We start from the raw sequence: 23,445 nt of genomic DNA, 5'->3' as shown, positions 1-23,445 counted from the left end.
CGGTGCGTAAAGGACAAGACGAAAACCACTTCTGAATGCACATGATCTCTGATCCCTAAGACGTCACTGTCTTTTAAAAAACGTCATTCATCTGTAATGGATATCATGAACATGGTCTTGGGATTACTTTAGTAAACCTTTGTTAGTCAACACCACTCGCTAAAGTTAAGACTTTACTATGCAAAGCAGAAGCCCTACATCAACTTTGTCCAAAAGTGCTGCAGACTTCTCTGGACTCGGTCTCATCTTAGATTGAAAGTAGAACAGTGGAACTGTGTTCACATTTCAAAAAGTGTTTGAAAAACACAGCCGTCATGTTATCTGGGCCAAAGAGGAAAAGTATAGGATGAGATGGGTCACTGGTATACTTATAAATGGGAGAAATCGGATAATGGGGAGTCAGACGGTCATTTTCACAAAATGAACACCAACAGAACTCTGACGCAAACCGTCAAAGGTGAATTTCAACTATTCAGCAATTTATTTCTTCTCACATAATTTCAACAAAAATCAATATTTTATGTCCATTTATTAATTTATTTGGTTAGTAGCCTTGTAATAAGCAGGATAATTTACAGTCATCCGGTTGCTCCGCGTAGGGGTCCTGATCACCGTTAACAACCGGCTGACTGTATATTATCCCTTGCGTAAACATGCCCGACTATTTTGGAGATTTCGGTCTTTCCCCATTCAAGTAGATAGGAATTGCACTTATATCCATATAAAATGATGTCCTGCAGGCTGCCCAGAGGTGTTACGAACATGGCCACCAAGTGACCAGACTTCCCTTTAAGGGACTTTGAAACTATTTGGAAATTCGGTAAGAAAAATGAGCCTAATTCAAAAAGAAAACCTCAATGGAGTATTTTTCTTATCTGAGCCTACCTCAAATCTCTATGATATCCTGGCTCCAAGATATGGCTAAGGTCCCTACTTCAATGTAATTCAACATGATTTTCTGACTGTTTTATCGTCTCTAGGGCAAACTTTTAACCCTAAGCATGAGCAATAATAATTAGCAAGCTTATAGTGACTGATCTGTTGTGTGAGCTCATAGCTCAAACAATTATGTGCATTTAGGTTTTGCATGATGAATCATGCATGCACAGTCACTGTTCTTTGTCACGACTGCAAAAATGACATCAGACTTGCTCAACACTAAAGTCAAAAAAAAAATTCAGAATAAGGGTTGACGGTTTTGCATGTTATGCAACATAGAATGCGGCCGGGAAAGAGGATAAAGGGGAAAGGGATAAATATAGAACATTGACTGGACTTATTATTAACAGAATGGTGGACAAAGGTTAACAAGAGTCTTAAGGGGTGTTCATACATAAAGTGATTTGCAAAGGCGATTTCTGGCAACATAAGCAACAGTGACTGTTTGTGATACTGTACATAGGACAAGCCAGAATCTGCAGAATTTTATTTTATTTTTTTACATTTTCTACTCTAATTTTGGGGGAAAATCTGCAGAATTCTGTGGAACAGATTTAAGCATGTTTAAATTTGTTACACGGAGCTAAGAGTACTACAGTCTTGATGATAGATACTAGCATCTTGGGCTGGGTACTGATACAGATTTCCAGATTCGATTCGATTCCGATTCACAAGCTCTTGATTTGATTCAATATCGACTCACATGGGTATATTTCTGTTACAAAGTCCATTTTGTTTACATATTAAAGGAATTATCTTTCAGCTAATGATTTTAATTATAAAGGGACCTTCTAACCTTCAAAGTAATCCTTCTAGGTACAATTAAAAATATTGATTTTACAAAATATATTTTATTATTAGTTTTGCATCATATTTGTCACATCTTTTGAACATTTTTCAAATGCAGTCTATTACACCAAAAAATGTCTTGAAATTGCACATATTATGTTTTATTTATACTTTTTTTCTAGCATAATTTGTACTGTTTACAAGTATTTATATTGATATGAAGAACAGTTGATATGCTAAATCGGCACCGTCTCTTTAAGACTACCGGCATCAGCCAGTGAGTGCACATAACAAGAGAGAACATGGTTTCTTTAGCGCGTCTATGTGTGATTAGAAATAAATGTTTCTTTTTTGTTGTTTTTGCTCAACAACTGACTGTAAAGAACAGAAAGGGTATTAAAAGAGTCATTATTCAATGACAAATGCATTGCAAGGATCACGTCTTTGGACACACAGAACAAATAAAGTGTTAAAGAAAGGATATCGGTGCTAATAACGTCTTTGCCACTATCCAACTCAAACACTAGTGAGTGAAATCTGAAAGTTTTCCAGCCAGTGACATAACATTTTTAGTCACATAGTGTGAAATTTGTAAGTGATTTACTTACATTATATAGGGTTGCCACAGAGTAAAAGATTGATCTTGGGATTTAAGAATCAATATCGAGATCATTCAAACAAAGATCGCGATGCATCAGAAAATAAATATTTGTACCCAGTCCTACAAGCATCATATTAAAAAATGTTTAAAATATTAAAAAAATTAAATTAGAACTTTGTGAATAAGGACCTTTCAAATTCTGTGGAGTTCTGTGCACACAGATTCCGTATGGGTCTGGTGATATGACAAAATTCAGCACTAAACAAACACAATCCGACTACCAATGGGCGTGCAGACAGTGATCCGCCACCTAATACAAACGGATAGTGCAGCTGAGTAGGAACTGAGTAGACACAAAGAACTCCAGCAATTCAATCGAACAACGTGTGAAAGCCCGTTTATGGCCAGGGTATACTACGTTTTCCGCGTGCTGTTCCATCTCGTGCATGGTCGAGCACTCTAGCCTTTCAAAGTACTGTATACTCTTTTGACCGCAAAACCCTACAGATGCATTCAACGGATGCCCACTATGACTGCTTTGTGATACTCTTTTAGCACAGTCAACATCAGGTGCACGCACCGACATGCAAAGACTGTGTGACTGTGTGTCTAGAAAAACTAGGCTGCACGTGGACAGTCTGTGTGTTTTGTGGTGATGAAGAAATTTGTCACGCACACTGTGTGCAAGATATACCGGCACAAGGAAAACCAAAGTATACTTTGGCCTTTAAAAGGTCAGTATTCATCAGAACGTCCTAAGTCAATTCAGGTGAATGAGTTGATGTCTCTTGTTGTTGACGCAGGGGTTTAAATCCTTTTATGAAGAGGAATCAGGAGCTAAAATATTAAAAATAGAAAAGACTTCTCACCTGGCCATAGGGAGCGCCCTCTTCATCGCATTCCCTCAGTTCAATGGCTTCATCTTCATCATCATCTTCCTCCAAGTCACTTTCTGTGCTCTCTCCCTTCAACGGGACCAGATATTCAGAAGGGGGTGTGGTCTCACCAGAGCTCTCTTTCTGTAACCCCTCCCTAACATGATCAGGCACCTCCCCTCGCTCCTCAAGCATCTCTGCAGTTTCCGTAAGTTCCTCTTCCGTCTCCTCTGGGTGAGTGGGAGGCTGTCTTGGAAGCTCCGCACCTTTAGAGAGGATCTGAAGGAAGGTGGGGCTAGTTAGCAAATTTTACTAAACAGTAAAAACGGTATTAAGCAAAGAAGGTTTTTTTAGCTTGAATAATTGTTGGCGAAGCAACAAATGTCTCCTTATAGCGCTCTCTACCTTATTTAGCTGGTAGTGTTTCTGTTTCTCTAGGAAGTGCTGGTGCTGCTGTTGCATTACGAGGTGCTGCAAGGCCTGTGGTGTTTGCGGTAGGGGAGCAGACTGTGTGCGGCTCAGCGGCCGGTGCCTAGGCAACTTATTCATTGTGCGCATGTTGTTGGACACCCGCTCACCAGTCACCAGCGGGGACTGCCCGTACATAGGGACTGTAGGATTAACATACAGAGATGATAACGAAAAGTTTGAGCTTTGCTTCTCAGTGTACTTTGTTTGGGCATTACAGACATTTTCGAAAACAAAATCAACAACGTAGCAATATTTAGATAAAGGCAATCTACGGATGCCCTTAAGTGGTAAGCACTGCTTTGATCTCCACATGAAAAGCGCAGCAACAAAACATCTTGTTTTGATTTTGCCGCTGGTAATGCCCACATTAACAAATGTCATCTTAATTGTCCAGTAATCATTGGCTGACACTTCAAATTGTTTCAACTCTGAGCATTGCATTAAAACGCTTGGCGGAAGCACAACCTGGTGCTGGGGGCATCACAGACACTTCACTCCACAGAGTTCAATGTATTTGTCGGCTCAAGAGGACAATTACATTCAACCAAATGCAATGTTTAAGTGTACAATATGCATTTATCTCTGTACCTGCGAGAAGTGCACTCTGTTGACGAGCCTGCTCCAACAGTAGGACATGATGGAGAAGTGAGGAATGGCTACTGTGGCTATTGGGGGCAGAAGGAGGCTCGGGGTCATGGGGTGCCCCGGTAGGAAGGCATGCCAGCAGGGACGATGTGCTGATAAACTTCCCCGTAAGTGCCCCACCTTGACGCAAATTCTGGATTGCCTGCCGCTCTGCGTCCTGCTGGCCACCGAGTTTCTGAGGAGCCTAGAGTAGATAATAATAGATTAGGGCAATTGACATTGAGGGGGGTGTGTCTTCCCCAATATTCATTTTAACTGAGAAACCTGAGCTGCTTCTTGCAGTAAAACTGCAACCCACATACCAGAGTCTACTAAGAATCCATGGGGGTTCAGCCTACAACATTCAGGTCAAGGAATTTCAAGACACAGGAAAAATCTGAATCATCTCAACTATCAAAAAGCCACCAGGATGTAGCAGATGACACTCACCGTGATGTGTGCGTTAGCAGGCAGTCCCAGAGAGATGTTGGGCAGAGATGGAGAGGTGTAGAGGCTCAGGGGACTTAATGTCCCATCTCCGGTCAGAGACTGATGCAGAGAACGTAACTGCTGCTGAAAGAGAGGAGACGAAAGATATGAGTCCCACAGGACAAACAATAGGCACACAGACTTCAAACAGCAACCTGAGGAAAGAAACCGTTTCATCTAGGGAAGGGTTCCCAGACAAGGATTCAGTCTTGACTTGATCACTTTATTCAAAGGCATTCTTCTTTGGAAATCCTTCTTCATTACCAAGCATGTGGTAATTACTTGTCTGCATTTGTAGTGCCACTTAAAAACAACGTAACGGTTTTTGTGGCCACACTGTCTGTTTGAACAGGGCTGTTTGGAACAGGAAATGGACTAATCCAGTGGATCTCAAACTTTTCAGACCAAGTGCTAAAATCATCGAAATGCCACAATGATCCCTCAAAATGTTTCTGCATTGAGCAAAATAACTGGGTGCAAGCTTACTATATTTTGATTACTATTAAATTCCAAGTTCTTTGTCTGTATTTGTCTATTTTTTCTCCTTTTTTGTTTGTTTTGTTTTTAGAATATTGCGTACTAGGGCAGTCCGGATACCTCTGATGGTAATGCATACCACAGTTTGAGAACTGGCCTAGTTATATGGAGAATACAGTGTGTTTTGCATTATTTTCTCATTTCTAATAAGTAAAAGACCCAATGGAGAGCACAGTGAGAAATATGGAGGTGTTTTTAAGTGCTGGTAATGCCATCATCTGACCCTAGTCTTGGAGCGCAGCCATTTCAACAGCCAAAAAACTAAAACGAATGGATCTGCTTAACAAGGAAACATTTATTCATCCCCAAAGACCCAATTTAAGCCTTTCAATATAAGCTGTTCATTGAGCCAAGTCACTCTCACTCTGACTCAAAGGTTACGCTAAGAAAAGACAAGGAAGAAAAAGACAAAGCGGACATGGCACAGCACTCAATCTGTAGCAGAGATGATGTCAGCCTTCTATTCTCCCTCGAATTTTGTCCACTTTTCACAAGGTTACATTGCTAGGCTACCGGGGTTCTGGCATAATGATCTAAGACTATTTTAGAGGAGTGGTACATAGTGGACAGAGCTAATGAGGTGATTCTTACATCATCTCCGGCATCGACCATTCAATAGGAGAATGGAAGCAATCTGGAGTTTGCTAGTTGATGAGTTTGACATATTTTTTCTTCTCTTTTTCTTTTCATTTTGACTAATTTATTAGGAAAATCATTAGGGAATCAAAGCAAACCAATTGTTTCTGACTCTGCTGTTAACCAGCAATCAAGCAATCGTAGCAAAACACAACATCGCAATAAAGGATTTTTTTTTTTAAAGCATGAATGTCTCATGGGTCATATTGCAATCTTCTGAACTCATATGACAGGTCTTGGTGTGAAAGAACTTGAAATTCAGTGAAAATCATAAACGTTATGAGAAACGTTCGTTCAGACTGACATGAGGGTGAGTAAATGATGACACGATTTTCATTTTTGGGTGAACTATTCCTTTGAACCTTTTTGCAAAGATATGGTATTTCTAGCATGCTAACGTACAAAACACCCAACATTTATGAAGTATGAGTAATTTTACATCGCATCAACAGTGTATATCACAAAACAGTTTTGTGTAAAATTAATTAAAAACAGTTTAATGATTTAACCATGTGGTAGTGCCTATTTTTGGATTATCCAAAGAATAGACCCTCTTCACAGACTGTGTTGACACATTTTTGCCTTAATTTTGCAGCAAACTATTAAATATTTTCCACCTTTTGATGATTTAATGTTTTTTTTTTTTTTTTTTTTTTTTTTTACATTATTCTGTGTCATTTTACCCTGGCATTATAAAAAAAAAAAAAAAAGTCAGCAATTTTGTGTGCATATTTTTGCTATATTTAAATTGTCTATATACTGTATATCTACATTTACTTTTTTTTTTTTTTTACATTATTCTATGTCATTTTACCCTGGCATTATATAAAAAAAAATAAAAAAATAGTCAGCACTGATGCAATGTGGTTTCAAATACAGCTGCTGACAGAGTGACTGTAAATTTGGCCTCTTTCTCTCTTCTGACTGCCATAATCCATCTCACTCCTTTTTTTCCTCTTTTGGAAAGTCATGAAAAAGTAGTAGTAGATTTTCTTTTTTGCGCTGTTAGGCCAAATGGGAATGCATAAATAATATTTGCTGTGGCCTCTTATTCATGATTATAGAAGTTTATTCTCCATTCCAAACCTGGGTATACTGTACAGTTAAATTAATTTCAATTCATTAATTTTCATTTCAATTAATTGTATTTATTTATTTGGAACTCAATGGAAAACCAAAAAAAAAGAGACTGGCACTAATGCAAAAATAGCTTCATTTTGTTTTACGATATAAACCCTCATAACTGTATTTATTATTCTGCACACATAAAATAAACAATATGGATAAAAACCAAAAAACTACATATAAATTTAAGTCAATATTTGGCCAAGAACTTAAATATTCAAATTCAGTGTTGTTCCCCTACAGCTTCAAGCCCTCTGTGACAAGTACACACACTCTCTCTGGCTCTCAAGGTTAAAGTGATCCTCAAGGCTGGCTATTTGGCATGCAGGGTTCACCCAGGGTAGCTCCTTGCTGTCCGGTCCAAGCAGCTGTGGTCAACTTAAAGCCTACAGACACAACTCACCCCAGAACCACTCTATCAGACAGCCAACCATTAAATTCACTCAAAACTGTGAGACTGCCTCCCAAAACATGTGTTTTTAGGGATTAGCATACCAATGTAAGCCTAGGCTCAGTTGTTTCCATAGAAACAGTGTTATTATCTACTGTTGGTGGTGCCAATTTATTGTCTTTTTTTTATGCCCGGCCTATTGAGAGGCGGGTGGAGGGGTGAGTCTCTCACCTCAGCGTGGATGTTTGGGACAGAGCCGCTTGAGCCATTCTCAGCAATGGCACTGTTAGAGCTGTTTGGAGAACTGGGCCCCGAGCCAGGAGCACTGCTGCACATAGAGGACACTAAAACACACACAAACGTTTTAACATTCACACTATAGCTGCATCATTAGAAAATATAGCTGATTAAAATAAAATTTAATGGTAACTCATTAAATGTATACGCAACAGTGTTGGGTAGAATGTAATCTGGCATAGATTCCAAATCACCCGACTAAAATTTTAATTAGTAACAGTCTTTTAGATTACACTTTTTGCGCAATCTTATCTGATACTCTTTTTTTTTATTAAGGGGTACTATAAGTAACAATAACTGAAAAAATATTGCCGTTGTCTGATAGGTAATGTCATCATGTAATTCATAAATAAGTTACTGTAATCTGATTATGCACAATTTAAATAGTAATGTAGTCTAATTATTAGGGATGCAGCGAAACCACTTTTTCCACTTCTGATCTGATTCCGATACCTGAAATCTCTGTACCGGCTGATCCGATACCAGTGTGTTTTTCGTAATCAGTTTAACATATCTATACTTCACTGTGTGATACTAATTGGGGATACTCTTTTATATGTAAAGAAACACAATCCTCTAACTACACATTATTTCAATACAAATGCATAACCTATTAAGAAAAACTTTATTGTTAACAGTCTACTGGAAAATACAGCTGCAAAATTAACAGCAATTCCAGTGAAAGTCTTCAGTTGAAAAGAAGCCAGTTTTCTTTGCACAAATTTATCAACCCGTGTCTGGATTTTAAAGGATTCAGATATCTTTTTTGTTCACTTCAGCTGATAGATATCAGTCCACTTTTCATTCACACAGTTATTTTTTGGAACCCAGTCAACTTAAAAATGGTTGTAATATGTAAACAAATAATAATGCTAATAATAATAAATTATTATTATTATTACTGTTATTATTATTATTACTATTACTATTACTGACTTGTATAATACAAAAGTAATATATTTCAGTCATGCACCTTTAACTTTAAAACCCTCTGGCTTTTATTTTGAAGGTCAGAACACTCCAGAAAGTCCTGTAAATATCTCAATGTGGACTAGTTCACAGTAGTTTAATTCGCTTCTAATTCAAAATCTGGTGAAGTGCTCCTCCGGTGCTGTTCTCAATGCATGTTATAAGTGAACTGAACTACTGAGCATCTACATCTGTGTTGTTGTTCGTGTGGAGTGCTCACATGCGAGCCGCTCAAAGGGCTGAAAACAGCAGTGGGTGCATCACGAGCCTGCACGTGCTATGTATGTGTGTCAACAGAGCCGCGCCATTCACTAATGCTCTGCGCATGCATACTATATATTTACTTATTAAACACAGCCTTTTGCGATATACAGAGTAATCGCATGTCTTCAAGTGGCTTTTATGGTTCTTTTTTTGTCATTTTTGGAGCTTACAATAATGAACATGACTGCATCCCTACTAATTACAAGTATTCGAATTTTGTAATAAAGTGATGGACAAAGTATTTAGATTTTTACATGATCCAGATTACATGTAGCCTGTTATTACTCAAAAGGTGTATAATAATACACCTAATATCGGCCAGGCTGATTAATTAGCCAATATTTGGCTCTTGAGATTATCTGCATCGGCCGATAACTGTGTTTGATTGACCGATTAACAGAAGTGATCATTTTGTCTAGTGTTCAAAGTTCCAAAATTAGCCAACAGCCTTGTTATTGGATAATGGACATTTTTTGTTTTGAAATAATAAGTGGATTTTGAGTAAACCTTGTGTAAAATAAACTTAAAAGTCAGCAATTTTGTGTGCATATTTTTGCTATATTTAAATTGTCTATATACTGTATATCTACATTTACTTCTAAAATCAGCCACACTGCTTTTTAGAGACTGGCATCGGCATTGGCGATAACCACCACTAATGTTGTATGCTTCAAGACTTTTTTCCCTTCCTCCAAACTAGGTTTGTATTAACAGCACAGAAATCACACAATAGCATGTGCTTGTTATTTTTGTTTGCAAGTGTTCACAGTTAGCATTTCACAGGCTAATTTTTGTACACACCTCAGATGCTGTTAAAACTTCAGGACTGCATCTTCCATATAAACTCACTGTTTTGCAAAGCTAAAAAAATTTGTTGTTGACAATCAGTGAAGATCACTTCACTGGTCTTTTCCAAACCTGCTAGGTTACCTTTTCACCACATGTGCAGGGGTTACATTTTAATTACATTTATCTTTGGGCCTTACACAAACAACACTAAATATGCCTGAGGGTTCTGCAAGCAGTGTTGCTTTCTCACAAACTGTTCACCTGATATCTCGATTGCTCTTTTCTTGAAGGTGCTGATCACGGTACCGTCTTTCCGTCTGAGCAGTGGGCTGCTCCTCCTCTCAGCCACCTTCTGTTTTAACCGTGAACGTACCTTCAGATTGGGCTCAGAAGCTGAAAGAGAGAAAAAGAGAGAATATATTAACTAGATGTTTATTTTTTCTTAAGAAAATGTGAGTACTGCTTGCCTGTGTAAAACTCATTGCCTGGATGCAAGGGTGTTATGGATGGTCAGTGGGTTGCAAACTTGCTATACAGTTTCTGAGGTGTTCAGAGTGGATTTTATTGCATTACCATGTGGTTGCTACTGTGTTCTGAGTGGTTGCTAGGGCGTGGCTTGGTGGTTTCTAGGGTGAGCTGGATGGTTGCTGGCCCAAGTCCAAAGAGCCCACCCCAAGTCCCTCGATATGGCTCGTTTCCCTCCTTTAATGGACATCTATGAGTTTTTAATGTCCGGCAGGAAATATTTTTAAGGCTGATCACAAAAGTAATAGTGCAACTCTCCTTAAGCTGCATGATTTGCGATATCATTCATGTTGGTATGATGGTGCAGGAAATATGTGCCACAGTTTAATACTTGGGGTTAGAGGCTTGTTCAAATCCCTAACCCTACTGTAAGTTTAAGCAATAATAATAGTGATGCTTGTCCTAGCATACACCACTAATAAGGCATTGGACCAGTCTCTCTTGTGCATCAGGACCATGGATAGCAATCCATCTCTCTCTCTCCCTCTCTCTTTTACTCGTCCATGCACAGAGTGCTACAGATAACAGCTATATTTACTGTGTGCCCATTTTATCTGTGTTGATTCCGGAGATGACGGGCCAAATTAAACTAATTGAACTAAAATGGGATTTCACTGTTTCAAAAAAGAAACAAAGAAATTGGGACAATTATCCAAACACGGCCTGTGTAATGCGGCTTGACCGAGCCCTGTGTTTTTTTAGGCCGGTTTGTGCGTCACTTCCTAGACCTATAGAGCAGAGAGGACTTTAGCCCTAATGCTATCAGTGGCTTTAGTATGGATTTAATTAGATTTAAAATAAAAGTTTGAGACAGGGGGGAGAAGGGGTGATAATGCATGAAAAGATAAACACCAACTGAGGTCACATTATGTAAGGAGATTGCTGTCGAGTGTTGCCAAAACACTTGTAATGTGGAGTAAGCGTTACGCCTACGGTAACAGACCTGTCTGCGGTTACTTGCGCACACTTGGGCTGGGTGATAAAGCTAAAAATACTTAGATCTTGATATTTTTCAGGTTTTTTGAAAGTATTCAATATATATTTTGACATTTGTGTATTTTTTGGTAACACTTTACAATAAGGTTCCATTTGTTACTATTAGTTAATGTATTATGTTTCATGAACCAACAATAAAAACAATATATTTCTTTCCAGCATTTATTAATATTGGTTAATGTTATTTTATCAAAATACAATTGTTCATTCTTAGTTCATAATGCATTAACTAATTTTAACATATACAACTTTTCATTTGAATAATGTATATAGTTGAAGTCAGAAGTTGACATACACCTTAGCCAAATACATTTAAACTCAGTTTTTCACAATTCCTGACATTTAATCGTAGAAAACATTCCCTGTCTTGGGTCAGTTAGGATCACTACTTTATTTTAAGAATGTGAAATGTCAGAATAATAGTAGAGAGAATTATTTATTTCAGCTTTTATTTCTTTCATCACATTCCCAGTGGGTCAGAAGTTTACATACACTTTGTTAGTATTTGGTAGCATTGCCTTTAAATTGTTTAACTTGGGTCAATCGTTTTGGGTAGCCTTCCACAAGCTTCTTACAATAAGTTGCTGGAATTTTGGCCCATTCCTCCAGACAGAACTGGTGTAACCGAGTCAGGTTTGGAGGCCTCCTTGCTCGCACACGCTTTTTCAGTTCTGCCCACAAATTTTCTATCGGACTGAGGTCACGGCTTTGTGATGGCCAATCCAATACCTTGACTTTGTTGTCCTTAAGACATTTTGCCACAACTTTGGAGGTATGCTTGGGGTCATTGTCCATTTGGAAGACCCATTTTTGACCGAGCTATAACTTCCTGGCTGATGTCTTGAAATGTTGCTTCAATATATCCACATAATCTTCCTTCCTCATGATGCCATCCATTTTGTGAAGTGCACCAGCTCCTCCTTGCAGCAAAGCACCCCCACAACATGATGCTGCCACCCCCATGCCTCACAGTTGGGATGGTGTTCTTCGGCTTGCAAGCCTCACTCTTTTTCCTTCAAACATAATGATGGTCATTATGGACAAACAGTTTAATTTTTGTTTCATCAGACCAGAGGACATTTCTCCAAAAAGTAAGATCTTTGTCCCCATATGCACTTGCAAACTTATGAAAGTAAATTAATGTATGAAGTCTTTGAAGCATAAAAGCATGTTGAATTGCTCTAATCGAAAAAATAAATGCATTGTATTATCAGTGCTTGCATTTAAATGCGTTGAATTTACAGTGCTTGCATTTAAATGTGTTGCATTTACAGTGCTTGCATTTTGGGAGGCTAAAATTTAACATTGTTGTATTTTTAAGCATTGAATATTTAATTTGGAAACATTTCACAACTCATTTCATTATTAAAAATTCAACAATAAATATTCACCACCAAGTTCATTTCCAAAATATTCAGTTCATTTGAAAATACCATCTAGATTTGTCGACAGGTCAAATTCAGCCCGTTCTATTTCGCTTAACAAAATTTGCTTCCTCAAATTCATTGGTTCAAATTCAGTTGGAAATTCAACCTTCTACATCTGGGAACTGCAGGAAAAGCAGCAGAGTACCGATGCACAATCTCAACCTGATGCTATTCGTTCTAACCAGTTAGTGGTGCAATGCAATCGGTTGTTGACTGCTGAAGAAAAAGCTACAGGTAGAGACTACAGCCGTGTACGTTTTGATAGTTTGTTTTTCAAAATTGTTCATGGGTAAAAAATAGATAAATATTTGATTTGCACATGTGGGTGGGCATGAAACGCATCTTTCCACTCATTGGTCAACCCACTTCATCATCAGTTCCTCAATGCCATGCAACAGAATAATTATCCACCGCTGCTCAACTTTTATTGCAACTACATATTATCTCTCTCTCATCAAACAACCGGACTAAGGAATGCCTGTGACACAAACCGTACTAGTCAGGGAAGGGTCTAGACAGGGCTTCCTGCCAACTTTCTTCTGCGTAGGCATGGGTTCTGCAACCTACGTTTGCTAGAGAAATATTAGTTGTCTGTTTTAGAAATAGCCTATTGATGTCCCTCACATCTGCATGCAACATTTCTTAGCCTACGTGTAATGTAGTAGGGTGACTGGTCCCTAATTGGAAGCTTTTTTGTCTCATTTCACTTATTTGTCCATGGCTGGATTTCCTGTGGCACTAAGTTTAACGTTAGTATCACTAAAGTAGCACTTAATCTCTATGGCGCGTTTCCCAAAAAGCATCGCTATCAAAGTAGTAATGTAAAAACTTTGTAAATTAACAAGGCCTTTGAACCACTCTAAAGTCATAAGTGCAATTTAAATGTATCTTTCTCGCATGTTTCACAGTTTATCGGAGAATAAGGAATGTTTAATACTTTACTTTAACAAATACTTTATTATTTTAAAACATAATTACATAATTATTTTCCAAAATCCAGAAGACAAATGCACAGGTAAATGAAGAGACAATTTGCACTAACTGACAAAAAGTACTGCACCAGGTTTTACATTCACTGATTCAAAAACTTAATTTAGGAAAATAAATAAATGTGTGATGCATTTTATGAAACAGAAAAATGACAATACCGTTTGCATTCAGTTTCCAGCAAAATAAAAAAAAACTTTTGGCTACAATAGAGCCCTTTATTATGATTCACATTGCGTGCATTCACAAACATGCATTTCTATCATTAATCCCTATAAAGTTGAGTATCAATCTGAATCCCCATCTTACCAAAGTCATAATTATTTTTTTTATTAAATGCAGTGATTGTCATTAACTTTCGGCATCTCGACAAGGTTACATATAATTTCCATGCTTGTTAGTATTTCTGCATTATTGTCATGTTGAGAACACAAACTCCTAGACATATTGGCCAAGGTTTCAGCGTTGGACTGGATAGCTCCTGTAACGAAGCATTTAAGTTCAAAATTTATAACGAGAATCTAAGTGCTGTTTTGGGAAACAGGCGTTCTCTATGTAAAATAACAAGCGGCTTTAATTAAGATGACCATAAAAGTTTATGTTGCACCTTGTTATTGGGAAACTCAGCCTATATTATTTTTTGTTGTAAAAAAAATTCACATTAATTTATTCCCACTTATCCTATTTAAGGTTGCGAAGGTACTGGAGTCTATCCCAGGAACATGTTTTTTTTTTTTTTTTTTTCTAACATTAGAAAAGCTGAAAACTGAGCTTTAACTTTTACAAATGAAGATAGGCAGAGATGTCTCTGCTAGAAATTAATATAATGTTAGCATAGATAAGATTATTTGAATGTTTATTATGTCAATACATTTCTGATTTTAAAAATCCTCGACTGTGTAGAAGTCCTTGTTTTTTTTATTTTATTTACTTCAGCATCGGACATTAATACGCAGATATTGATGTAGTTCAGAAAAAAAAAAAAAAAAAAAAACAAGGCTCAGTTTTCACCATGGTACAATGTTAGATATCGTGATGATGAGGAGAAGGGTGTGGCCGGGCCGTGATGGAGCACGGCCGGTGCTGAATCAGCTGATCAGCAGCAGCAGGGGAATAGACTTCGTGGCTCTGGGTGTCGGCAGCGGCAGCAGGGGAACAGCCTTCGTGGCTGGAAACGCTGGCAGCGACTGAGAAGGTGCCCTTCTCCTCCTCCTCGTCTGGGTTCGGGAACGACTGGGGGCTTGGCAGTCTACGACTGGAATGATAGAATGGCCAGTGTGGGAGAGCTGCCTGTACTGCGGGGTAATCCACTCCTTACAGTGATGGACGTAGCCCACAATATCCCAGAAGGGGATGGGCCCCAGCCCTTTCATCTCCCAGGTTCCAAGAGGGTCCTTAAGGCATACGTTAAACAGATCCCTTAGCTCAGCCTCAGAGTAACCCATCTTGTCTGCCACAATCAGGAACCTGGAGGTGAAGTCTCTGACATCGCCCTCTGCTTCCCGGAGAGAGCGGAGTTGGGCAATCTCGGCTGATCGCCAGATGCTGTTGGCCTCTTAGGAGGGAGAGGGGAAAAGAAAAATGGCCATGGTGGCCTCTGCTGGGTCCTTTGGGGTCAGTTCGTCTTGTTTTCAGTCGTGTTCATGTATCCTGTCAGTCATGTTTTGCCCTGCCTGTTCCGGTTGGTCCTGTACCCCTGTTCCCATCCTGGGTTTCAGCACCAATGTAACACATAAAGGACGGGCAAGGAGGCCAAGCCCCCCATCACGGCCTGGCCACGCCCTCTTCCTCGTCACAGATCATTAATATGATTTGCTGTTCCGCAGCGCAGAGGGAACATTGGGCGAATTCCAATCAGAAGTGTTCATGCCCTACTCACTTACTAAGGACAAAGCTCTTGATGTGGGATCTCTAAAGAGAGCATGACATTACAGTTTGAATGCACCCTTCACTAAAAGTCTATGCCCTTTGTGAAAAAATAAACTTTCTTACTTTTATTTGGAATGACACTTCGAGTGGCATCCCCTTCCTTAAGTGCACTTCAAGGGCGCAAAAATACAGTTTGGAAAATGCCCATTTCCTCCACCCAGAAGACGTGTCCTAAATGTTGCGATAGCAAAGTAGACATCAGACGCATTTTACAAGTTCTTTGTTGCAATGCTGTCAATATGCTACATTTGTGGATTTTCCAAGATAGAAACAAAGATTATCGCTCACATGTCAATGGGTTCAAATTTCTAATCGCACATTTTTAATTGAAGGTGTGAGCGCCCTGTGCAGCTCTGGGCCTTGTTTCCCAAAAGCATCGTAAGCCTAGATCGTACAATACATCTTACGATTCATCTTAGTTTTGCCTACCATTTCCCAAAGTCATCGTAACTTAAGTAGAACTTGAAAATGCTCGTGGATTTAATGCTTTGGAGTAATCATACAGAGCTAAGATCATCTTAATAAACAATGGCTGGGGTTCCCGATAATGTTGCAACTTAAGCTTTAACGATCATCTTAACTAACGTTGTTCATTATTTTACGATGGAGTAACACCTGTTTCCCAAACCAGCACGTAGATCGCTCATTATAAAGTAGAACTTAAGTGCTTCAGTATGGGAGCTGTCCAGTCCAAAGGTGCTGATCATTTTGGCCAGTATGTCCAGGTGTTTTTCTTCTCAAGATGAAAATAAGGTGGAAATACTGACAAACATGCAGTTGTTTGTAACCTTGTGGAGGTGCCGAAATTTATTACCTAACTATTACAGAACTGAACTGAAGAAATAATGGTGGCTTTAGTAAGACAGTGTTTCAGATGTATTGATGCTCAATCATAGAGATTTTCATTAATGACGCAATAAATGCATGTAACGTGAATGTTCACGATGTGAATCATAAGGGGTTCTCATGTAGCCTAAAGTTTTTGGCTGGAAACTGAACAAATGCACACAAAACAGGATTATAAATGACTGGCATCAGTATTGAACTACTCATAGACCTGTCTAAATATTAATAGATCATCTGGTTAGAGATCAAGGTACAGGGTACTTGTAGCCTTACTGCCATTATGCAGCATGCAATTTGTTACTGCCTTGTGAAAAGACTATAGGTGAGCCGATTTGAACCAGCCACTGGAGGAAGAAAGAAGAGGAGGAGGATGAAGAGAGAAAGAGGGAATCTCTCATTGCACACTCTCGATCTAATCTCCTCTGTTAACCATATTTTAATTATTTATTTAGGCATATTTATTTAAGTTTCAAACTGCGTTGTCACATTACTCACATTTGTCTTCTTAAATAATCAGTTTAATAAGAACATATCATCTTTCTATTGCCATTACAATTGTCATATTGTCTTTGATAAACTGTGAAAGATGCCAGAAAAATATGTTTAAGTTGAATTTAATGGATTTAAGAGCGGTTCAAAGCTCTCGTTATTTTATGAAGGTTTTTACAAACTATTTTGATAACGATGCTTTTGGGAAATGCACCTTAGAAATTAAGCACTACTTAAGTGCTGCTAACATTCTACTTAGTGCTTCTGGAAACCCAGCCATTATTTGAAAGCCAGGGCTTGGGAGCATTTGAGTGCACAAGTAGGTTTGCCAGGTTAAAATAAACTGCAAAATGAAACCTAATTTTAAAATTAACTAAATTCAATGGTTGACGTCATCAATGCTAATCATAAACCATACCCAAAATATTTTATGTCAATGCTAATCATAAACCATACCCAAAATATATTATTTAATTCTAATGAAAGTATAAACAACAAATAAATTAATTTATTCATTCATTTAAACGCAAGCACTGTAAATTCAACGCATTTAAATGCAAGCACTGATAATACAATGCATTTCTTTTTTCGATTAGAGCAATTTAACTTTCTTTTATGCTTCAAAGACTTTAGTCATGAATTTATTTCCATACAAACTGTAGTCTGGCTTTTTTTATGTTGGTTTTGGAGCAGTGGCTTCTTCCTTGCTGAGCAGCCTTTCAGGTTATGTCGATATAGGACTCATTTTACTGTGGATACAGATACTTGTCTACCTATTTCCTCCAGCATCTTTGCTATTGTTCTGGGATTGATTTGCACTTTTCACACCAAACTACGTTCATCTCTAGGTGACAGAATGTGTCTCCTTCCTGAGCGGTATGATGGCTGCGTGGTCCCATGGTGTTTATACTTGCATACTATTGTTTGTACAGATGAACGTTGTATCTTCAGGTGTTTGGAAATTGCTCCCAAGGATGAACCAGACTTGTGGAGGTCCACAATTTTTTTCTGAGGTCTTGACTGATTTCTTTTGATTATCCCATGATGTCAAGCAAAGAGGCACTGAGTTTGAAGGTAGGCCTTAAAATACATTAACAGGTACACTTCCAATTGACTCCAATTAGCCTATCAGAAGCTAATTGGCTAATTGCCTAAAGGCTTGACATCATTTTCTGGAATTTTTCCAAGCTGCTTAAAGGCTCAGTTAACTAAGTGTATGTAAACTTCTGGCCCACTGGAATTGTGATATAGTCAATTAAAAGTGAAACAATCTGTCTGTAAACAATTGTTGGAAAAATTACTCATGTCATGCACAAAGTAGATGTCCTAAACGACTTGCCAAATCTATAGTTTGCTAATATGAAATCTGTGTAGTGGTTAAAAAATGAGTTTTGATGACTTCAACCTAAGTGTATGTAAACTTCTGACTCCAACTGTATGTTGAAATTATTATTAATCAAGATTACCCAAAAAGGTTTCATTTGTTAAAATTAGTTCACAACATGAACTAACAACAAACAATACTTCTACAGCATTTATTAATCTTGGTTCATGATAATTTCAACATATACTAACACATTAAAATCAAAAGTTGTATTTGTTAACATTAGTTAATGCACTATGAACTAACATGAACAATTGTATTTATTATCTATTTATTATTTATAATGTTAACTAATGGAACCTTAATGTAAAGAGTTACCAAATTTCCACTTACAAGCTTTAAATATTACGATCTATTTAATATTTTAATTAATATTTCTAAAAATAACAGTTGCAAATTAGACTCAAAATGTTAAATTACAAAAAAATTTAAAATACTAGGGGAAAAAATAATAATCAAGGCATGTTTTCCACACTGTTTTTCACTAAATGAAGAAGGAAGAATGACTTTTAATCATTTATTTGTATGCACCAAGGAACATTTTTGAGGAATTTTGAGTTGATGCTAATTAATTGTTGAATAATTTTTTAACTGATTGCTTGAAACAGACAGTTTGAACTGATTCATGGAAATTGAACTTGAGATTTAATTCAGAGGTGCTATTAAAACATCTCTTTCTGAACACTCACATATTTGTAAGTCACGAGACAAGAAAGGATCACGAAAACTAGAAAAATGAGAATGACACACTGTTTAGGAAACTTAATAAGCAAATAAAGAGGACATTAAAAACGTTGCGATATTCATGATGCTGCTTAATTTCGTATCACCAGGAAAATCATTGTAAATATTCAATATATCACTCAGCCCTAGCACTAATACACATCACTTTATCTGTGTGCTAAAGTCTCTGTTGCAAGCCAGAGTGTGTGTGTGTGTGTGTGTGTGTGTGCATGCCCCATCCACTGGATCGCATATGTGCGTCAGTTCTATTATAGAGAGCTTTATAAAGCAGCATAGGTGTGACAGATTAAAAGATAGCTGTTTGTAAAAAGCAGATAGCAGATGTGTGTGTGTGTGTGTGTGTGTGTGTAGGAGCACAGACTGACTGAATCTGTGTGGGTGTATAAGAGTATGTGTATTTATAAGTGTATGGCTGAGGGCTGTGAGGGTGAAAAGATGACCAGTGTGTGTGTGTGTGTAAGTCTGTGGGTCCGATGACTCATTATGACTCACACCTGCAGACTCCTCACCGAAGAGCCTCAATCCCTGTACACACACACACACACACACAGACACCTTACACTGCTTTGTGTGATACCTCTGCATACCCCCGCACTGTTGAACAGCTCAAAGCAGAAGAAAAATAATGCTGTGACATTTACACGCTCACAAACAAACAGACACACTTGTTTTTATTCAATCTGTTAACACCTTACAATACGGTGTCAAATTATTACTCATAATTGAAATTATTAATGTAAAACTACATTTACATTCCCTGAAAGAAAACAGCATTGTCTGCAAGGTTGCAAAAGAATACAGTTGAAAGTTTTTGGTAAAATGATTCCCAGAGAGAGAAGAAAGCCAGAGGAGTGGTTTTCAGATGGAGAGCTGACATCAGCAGCTAAAGCAAGCAGGCCATTGTGACATCATCAGGTATTCCAAAACCATTATGACATCATCACTGGCACTTAAATGTTCAATGCCAAAAATTCAATCAGTCAAAGGGAGCTTTTCTAAAAGGTGGAATGTTCTGCCAACAGACAAAATTAAAACAGGATATGCAGGTGTACTCACCGGTCTTACGGAGAGGGAAGTCATCTTTGCCCTCATAAGCCCCCAGCAGTGGAGGGAGTTTGTAGGAGGGGGGCGTTCCTGGTGTGTTGCTCTGCGGAGGGGAGCTCTGCTCCATGGACGTATGGTGACCCCCCCTTCAAAAAACCACACACATACATACAGTTGTGCTCAAAAGTTTGCATACCCTTGGAGAATTGGTAATATATGTACCATTTTTAAAGAAAACATGAGTGAGCAGGCAAAACACATTTCTTTTATTTCTTATGGGATTCATATTCAACTGTAGGTTATAACAGAATGGCACAATCATAAAACAAAACATGGCAACAAAGAAAAAAATGAAATGACCCCTGTTCAAAAGTCTGCATACCCTTAGTTCTTAATACTGTGTACTGCCCCCTTTAGCACCAATGACAGTGTGCAGTCTTTTGTAATAGTTGTCTATGAGGCCCCAAATTCTTGCAGGTGGTATAGCTGCCCATTCGTCTTGGCAAAATGCCTCCAGGTCATGCAAAGTCTTTGGTCGTCTTGCATGAACCGCACGATTGAGATCTCCCCAGAGTGGCTCGATGATAATGGCCAATCCAGAACCTTCACCTTTTTCTGCTGTAACCACTGGAGTGTCAACTTGGCCTTGTGCTTAGGGTCATTGTCGTGCTGGAAAGTCCAAGAGCATCCCATCCGCAGCTTTCATGCAGAAGAATGCAAACTGTCTGCCAGTATTTTCTGATAAGATGCTGCATTCATCTTGCCATCAATTTTCACAAGATTCCCTGTTCCTTTAGAGCTCACACACCCCCAAAACATCAGTGAGCCACCACCAGGCTTCACAGTGGGGATGGTATTCTTTTCACTTTATGGTTGTGACCATAAAGTTCTATTTTGGTCTCGTCACTCCAAATTACAGTGTGCCAGAAGCTGTGAGGCATGTCAAGGTGTTGTCGGGCATATTGTAACCAGGCTTTTTTGTGGCATTGGCACAGTAAAGGCTTCTTTCTGGCAACTCGACCATGCAGCTCATTTTTGTTCAAGTATCGTCGTATTGTGCTCCTTGAAACAACCACACCGTCTTTTTCCAGAGCAGCCTGTATTTCTCCGGAGGTTACCTGTGGGTTTTTCTTTGTATCCCGAACAATTCTTCTGGCAGTTGTGGCTGAAATCTTTCGTGGTGTACCTGACCTTGGCTTGGTATCAAGAGATCCCCGAATTTTCCACTTCTTAACCCTCTGGGGTCGACAGACGCGCCGGCACGTCCTGCTGGATTTTTTTCTCATAACAGCGGAAACAACTTAAAATACTCCGTCATTTTTGGGCATACAGATAAGTGTAAGACATCATTAGAAACTATAAGGGTCTACTTTTATTTGTGAAAACTCACAATAACAACAAAACCTTGTGCTTTTGTAAAATAAAGAAAATAAACAGGCTGCGCTTTCAGCCGTCTCTGTCTAAGCATCTTTCTGAAACACGTCACAAAAATGAACTGAAACTCCACGAATATTTATCACACAAACATGAAACATATGTCTAAAGAAAGCATAAAATGTCTACTTTTAAATAAAAGAATTCAAATTTAAAACAAATATTCTCCTGCAATGTAATCTGTATGAAACAAAGGGATGTACAGTTTCTCTTGGCTCACCTAATTATCCCTAATGAGATCACAACCACCAGCAGAGCGCGCTATTCATACAGTAATGTGCTGAGACGATCAATGCAAATGGTAAACGCCCCCAACAGTGCCTTAAAAACATCAAGTTCATCATCAGATTCAGTCACTTTCCTGCGCGTTTGGAAGATGGCACACTACACAGGTGAGGAAGCTCTACAGATGGTCCTAGATAGTGATGAAGAGTTCACATTTTCCTCAGAAGAAGAGCGGGATTCCGACAATGTTTGAAGAGTGATTTGATCCAGTCGAGGATACAATTTCGGATGAATAAGTCTTTACTTACATTAGTTGACATGCTATTTTATATAAACATGTACATATTTTACTAGTTGGACTATTTCCAGACTTGCCAGCCAGTATTCAGAGTATTGACATTTGAAATATGTCCTAATAGGCAAGGTTTAGTTACATTTAAATGTTGTTTCGGCTAAAGCAGGTATTTAAATTGTATGCTGTATGATATAAATATGATATGTAATATGATATAAAATAACATGAATGTTTAGATTATATTTTAACTAGTGTTTATGCTGCCTCATTATCATCAACAAAGCTTGTGCTTGCAAATATCTGTTCGGGTGTAAATGTGTAAAATGTGCTGTAAATATGCCCATATTAGAAAATCAGCATATTAGAATGATTTCTGAAGGATCATGTGACACTGAAGACTGCAGTAATGATGCTGAAAATTCAGCTTTGATCACAGGAATAAATTGCATTTTACAATATATTCAAATAGAAAAGTTATTTTAAATTGTAAAAATATTTCACAATATCACTGTTTTTGCTGTATTTTGGATCAAATAAATGCAGCCTTGGTGAGCAGAAAAGACTTCTTTTAAAAACATTAAAAAATCTTACAGATCTAAAACTTTTAAATGGTAGTGTAGATCTAAAGTCTTTATGTAAAGAAAATGTATAGTCAGATTACTTCTTTTAACTTAAACTTGATTTTGTGAATAAGCTACAAACATTCATTCTCTCTCAGGAGAGGGGTCTTTGTCTCCTCAGGTGTGAATTATATCAATATTCATGATCATCCACGCCTCCTCGCATATGGCCTTTCTGACAATAAAAGTGTCTTACAAAAGTTAAATGACTACATTGTTTTGTATGAATGAGTGATCAGGATGGTTTTCATATCATTTTATAGCAAAAATTCTAGGCTACAAGATCAAGTTCTCAAAAGCCTTGTGAACAAATGTTTAGTATGTGTTACATGGCCTTATTTCAGTGACTTAAAATTTCTGTTTTTTCAAAAACCACGCATAAACGTTATTTTCTCAAAAATACAAACATGTACATACATGTTGCTCACATATTATTGTAGCCCAGTTTGTGCTGAATACAGTGTTATCAGACTTTAGCCATTAATATGTTTTTAAGCAACTGAAAAAAGCACAAATGTCAAGGCATGTCAAAACTTCTCCAGGGTCCAAAACACCCTCAGATCCCAGAGGGTTAAAAAATGATTGAACAGTACTGACTGGCATTTTCAAGGCTCTGGATATCTTTTTATATCCTTTTCCATCTTTATAAAGTTCCATTACCTTGTTACGCAGGTCTTTTGACAGCTCTTTTCTGCTCTCCATGG

At 38.0% G+C, this 23,445-nt stretch overlaps 1 protein-coding gene across 7 annotated transcripts in view; it reads right to left on the bottom strand.

The window, feature by feature from the left end:
• The window catches only part of LOC127450871 (histone deacetylase 5-like), a 144,239-nt gene that overhangs the window by 28,930 nt on the left and 91,864 nt on the right, over nt 1–23,445 (bottom strand). For 5 of the 7 annotated variants that reach the window (XM_051715311.1, XM_051715313.1, XM_051715306.1 and 2 more), the window contains 7 exons: nt 20,180–20,313; nt 10,058–10,189; nt 7,709–7,821; nt 4,750–4,872; nt 4,264–4,504; nt 3,610–3,815; nt 3,199–3,483 (listed from right to left, as the gene is read on the bottom strand). In XM_051715311.1, coding sequence (XP_051571271.1) covers nt 3,199–3,483; nt 3,610–3,815; nt 4,264–4,504; nt 4,750–4,872; nt 7,709–7,821; nt 10,058–10,189; nt 20,180–20,313 — 1,234 coding nt within the window. The remainder of the gene's footprint in view (nt 1–3,198; nt 3,484–3,609; nt 3,816–4,263; nt 4,505–4,749; nt 4,873–7,708; nt 7,822–10,057; nt 10,190–20,179; nt 20,314–23,445) is intronic. The other 2 variants (XM_051715308.1, XM_051715309.1) reach the window with 1 other exon arrangement.

Source organism: Myxocyprinus asiaticus, chromosome 13 (assembly GCF_019703515.2).
Source record: "Myxocyprinus asiaticus isolate MX2 ecotype Aquarium Trade chromosome 13, UBuf_Myxa_2, whole genome shotgun sequence".
NCBI lineage: Eukaryota > Metazoa > Chordata > Actinopteri > Cypriniformes > Catostomidae > Myxocyprinus > Myxocyprinus asiaticus.
The sequence above is the reverse complement of the archived record's forward strand: the minus strand, read 5'-3'. Positions and strand labels throughout refer to the sequence as shown.